The sequence below is a fragment of the Hoplias malabaricus genome, chromosome Y (genome assembly GCF_029633855.1).
Source record: "Hoplias malabaricus isolate fHopMal1 chromosome Y, fHopMal1.hap1, whole genome shotgun sequence".
Taxonomy (NCBI): Eukaryota; Metazoa; Chordata; class Actinopteri; order Characiformes; family Erythrinidae; genus Hoplias; species Hoplias malabaricus.
The window spans coordinates 2,720,001-2,723,928 of record NC_089820.1 but is presented as its reverse complement, the minus strand read 5'-3'; the positions used below and the strand labels follow the sequence as shown (position 1 = coordinate 2,723,928).

Below are 3,928 nucleotides of genomic sequence, written 5' to 3'. Positions count from 1 at the left end.
GACCTCTGCAAAAACCTCGAAAAAGCTTTGGACGGTCCTCTCGGAGATACACTAGCACCCTGCTTCCTAGAATGTGATGAAAGTCCCTTGCGCATATGACTCTGAATCTGCTGAAGTGTAGAAAAATAGTCTTGAAGGAGTGATGAGCTGGGGAAGCCGTTCTGGGATAAGGAGAAATTACAAAGAGGAAGAAGATGTCCTCTTCTGTTTTCTGTTTGTCTTTAAGAGAAGACAATCTGAGGTGAAATCACAGTTCCCCAAAACTTATCCTCTGTTCACATTCACATAACACTGGCTTCACTTTGTTTTTTCCTCTTTATCTCTTGTGAAAGAAGATCCAGTTGCTTGCCATCATCTGCTTTCTACACCATTCAATCTCTGAAGTTTCTTTTCCACTTGTAGGAGCCTTGTGTGGAATGTTGGTGGGTATATAGTGGGAGTCTTTAAGTTATACAGACATCACTTGTCTCTATCCACAGAGCATCAGTTGGTTGTGCAGGTATTGACTGCTGAGGGTTTATCATCTACATTGGTGGGACCACAAGACCTGTCATTGCTGAAGAGGAAGACAGAAGTTATTTAGTATGCTAAAATACACACAAAAACGTATTACAGAAAGCAAAGACGCATGTGAAGGAATTATTTTGCTCTATGTCTGATAGGTAAAAGTATGTAAAACTTAATACCTCTGAAGCCATTGCCTCCTGAGGACGGGCAGGCAGGTGAAGGTGAACCTTGGGGTCTCAAGACTGGTGCAAACGCACTCTTCTGTTTCGCTGCTGAAGGAAAAGATGAGAAGGGCAGGAGAGAGGAACTAGAGCTCGAGCCTGGTATAGTGGGACTGGATGGCATTACTGAAAAATGAAAGATAGAGTAAAAATATTAATCTGTTTTTCTTATGAGTTCTTAATGAATCTAATGCCTGACAAATGAGGTAAGAGAAGAGGCAAGTAACAGATAACCCAGAAATAACCCAGTAAAGCTAAGACAGTGAATCAATAGAAGACAATAATACTGATAAGTACAGTCCAAGCATTATTTTGCTTGTCACTAGCCAGTGTTAAAAATAATTAAATGTTAGAAACTAGACAGTGAAATGGAAGTACTGGCATGTAATATAATCCTGTAAGTTAGTATAAACGCTAGTATTGTGAATAATAGATAAAAGGTAGTAGGTGGCAATTAGCAAAAAAACAATTAATAAATGTGCTGTGCATATTGTATATATATATATATATATTGTTTTTTTTTTTTTTCTGTGCTGCTTATGCACCTTCGGCAACACAACAATATTTATGAAACAAGATAAACTCACTACCATAAGGAGAACTGTTTGGAGAGGCACTGCTAAAGCCAGGTGACCCAGGTACACCCAGACTGCTCATAGGCACAGCTCCATATCCACCACTCATTCCTCCTCCAGAGCCATAGCTTGACTGCTGAGGAGTGGAGGCAGATGGGTAGCCACGTGGAGACAAGCTGGAGTTACGCATATAACCTTTGCGAAGTGAGAGATAGAGTCAGAGTGAGAGAGAGAGAGAGAGAGAGAGAGAGAGAGAGAGAGAGAGAGACAGAATTATTTAAAAATTAAACAGGTACATGCCTGTTAAAATACAGAATAGATAACTGTATCTATGTTCAGAATATTCAGTTTATAGTTTGCTATGTTTTAGTTGGTAATGATATTCTAACATGCACATGGTAAGGTATGTTTGTGTTATATAGTGTTATATATTCATAATTAATCACCAGCACATTTGAGGTATTACATTTTACACAGCTGTGGGTGCATTTTCACTTTTGACCAAATTCTCATTCACTTCTGATGCCACTAAACTGCTTTATTTTAGAACTCTTTTTTATACTCCTGAAAGATTCAGCTCCTGTTCTCCACTTACTTTGGCCACTGGTTTGTCCAGGTTCTCCAATGCTGACCCCAAGCTGGGATGGATAAGAGCTTAGTCCCATGACACTGCCATGTACTGGGGAGCTGGGTAGAGCTTGCAGCTGACTGTGGGGCCGTGGCACACTATAGAGCGCTTCAGCAATGTCCGCTGCTCTTTTCAGTAGCATGTCCTATGGCCAGGAATTGAGGAAGAGAAGTTTAGTTTTATGTATGGACACGTTTTTTTTACTGTATTCACGCAAGCATTCTTTTCATAGTTAATCAAAAGTTATTTCAGGCAAGAAAAAATAACATTCTAATGGCCACAACACTAATACTGGAGTTATTATATCACTACAGAGACAAGGCCTTATCCTTACAGTTAGTATCATAAGTCATTAAATAATTTTTCTAAAATAAAATTGAGTTGTTAAGTAGTTGTTAAGTTGTAAAGGAAACAGAAACTGTGATTTGCAATTGGGGTTGAATCATTTTGATTGCAACTGTAGGCTGCCCTGCCTTGTTATTTGTAATAGAACCTTTTCCATTTTACAGTCGGGCTGGGCAATCGAAAATTAACCAAAAATCAAAATTCAGAATTTCTATCCAATCATTTGAAGCACAATCACGTCACCAAATATGAACAGTGCATGGCTCAAAAAGAGACAGATTTAATTGATTAATTGTTCATCAATTGTCACAGAGGTAAAATGTTCCCGTGATTGTGATTTTGATTTACAGTCATATCACCCAGCACTATTTTACAGTCTGTTCCGTCTGCACTTGTTTTCTTTAAATGTGCAATATAAATTTAAGAGGCATTACTTGCCATGTCACGCAGTGCCCAGAAACTATGAGATTTATCTGCAATCATTTATAGATGCAGTTTGTACAGTGCTAATTGGGAACAGTGGTGTTTGTTTTTTCATTGAACGTATTTGCTCTGTTGTACTAGTAATTTCCAGATCCATTCTGCTACACAATAACGTGTTCTATTTTTAAAGATTACCATCAGAAATGTCAGTTAAGAACACATATTAATGTGGCACTCTGTTGAGAATACCTGATTGCTGTGGGTGTTTCCATAGACTGCCTCAACCAGATCTGCTGCTCTTTTTAATAACATCTCCTAAACACACAGGCACACAGACAGAGATTAATATCTACACATGCACAGGTACATCATTTAGAGGTTCTGGGAGTGTAGCGGGAGGTTTCTGACCTTTGCCAGCTTTTCAGGGTCTCCCGGATGTCTGGGGATGACCTTCTGAAGCCTCTGGAAGCCGTAGTCAATGGTTGGCTCATTCAGTGCTGAGGATAAATTGTAAGTGAACACTGACATAAGGTCACACATTCCAGCAGACACACATTGGCTAGAACTGAAAAACAGTGTGTGGGGGGGAAATAGGATCTAAAGATAAATTGACTGAAGTGAGTTAATTTTTTTTGCACTACCTTAGAAATGACCAAAGCTGTAAAAAATGCTAAAGTGAATTGCTGAAATCTTTCTGTTCATGTGTGTTTTTACCTGTGTAAATGAAGCGTCCCGGGGCTCCCTTGCAGAACTGTTTTGATTTGTAAGACAGTGTGACTTCTACAACCCCTGGAATATGTCTTGGAGGTGTCTGAACTCGGATTGCATGTGGAGTTATTAACTGTTAAAAGAAAGATATAGATGTGATTTAAAAATGGAAAATGCATGTTACCAATCTTGACAACACATGAAAAACTACATTTGCAGCTGTGAAGTACATGGGAACTAGTAAATGTCTTGATTTAACATGCTAAAATAAAAAAAAAATAAAAAATAAAAAAACAAAAACAAAAATTGTGCTTTGAATGTTTGTAATAGGAGTCACATGAATAAAATATATTACATCATACTTAAATTCTCATTGTCTAAATTTCTTCTTCTTCAGAATAGTGGCAGTAAATACATTAATTAGCAGTTGCAGGATTATAGTGATAAAAGTCTTTTACGCATTCTTACCTCACTCCACACCAGCATGCTTCCAAACACGACCTGCAGACCATCAAAGAAGT

At 38.2% G+C, this 3,928-nt stretch overlaps 1 protein-coding gene across 4 annotated transcripts in view; it reads right to left on the bottom strand.

The window, feature by feature from the left end:
* Positions 1-524: 524 nt before the first annotated feature.
* The window catches only part of LOC136678287 (transcription factor COE2-like), a 38,046-nt gene continuing 34,642 nt past the window's right edge, over positions 525-3,928 (bottom strand). For 2 of the 4 annotated variants that reach the window (XM_066656281.1, XM_066656283.1), the window contains 8 exons: positions 3,876-3,928; positions 3,414-3,540; positions 3,108-3,196; positions 2,949-3,014; positions 1,899-2,076; positions 1,316-1,498; positions 687-854; positions 525-556 (listed from right to left, as the gene is read on the bottom strand). The exon at positions 3,876-3,928 is cut by the window's right edge and continues 78 nt beyond it. In XM_066656281.1, the coding sequence (XP_066512378.1) occupies positions 525-556; positions 687-854; positions 1,316-1,498; positions 1,899-2,076; positions 2,949-3,014; positions 3,108-3,196; positions 3,414-3,540; positions 3,876-3,928 (896 nt within the window). The remainder of the gene's footprint in view (positions 557-686; positions 855-1,315; positions 1,499-1,898; positions 2,077-2,948; positions 3,015-3,107; positions 3,197-3,413; positions 3,541-3,875) is intronic. The other 2 variants (XM_066656282.1, XM_066656284.1) reach the window with 2 other exon arrangements.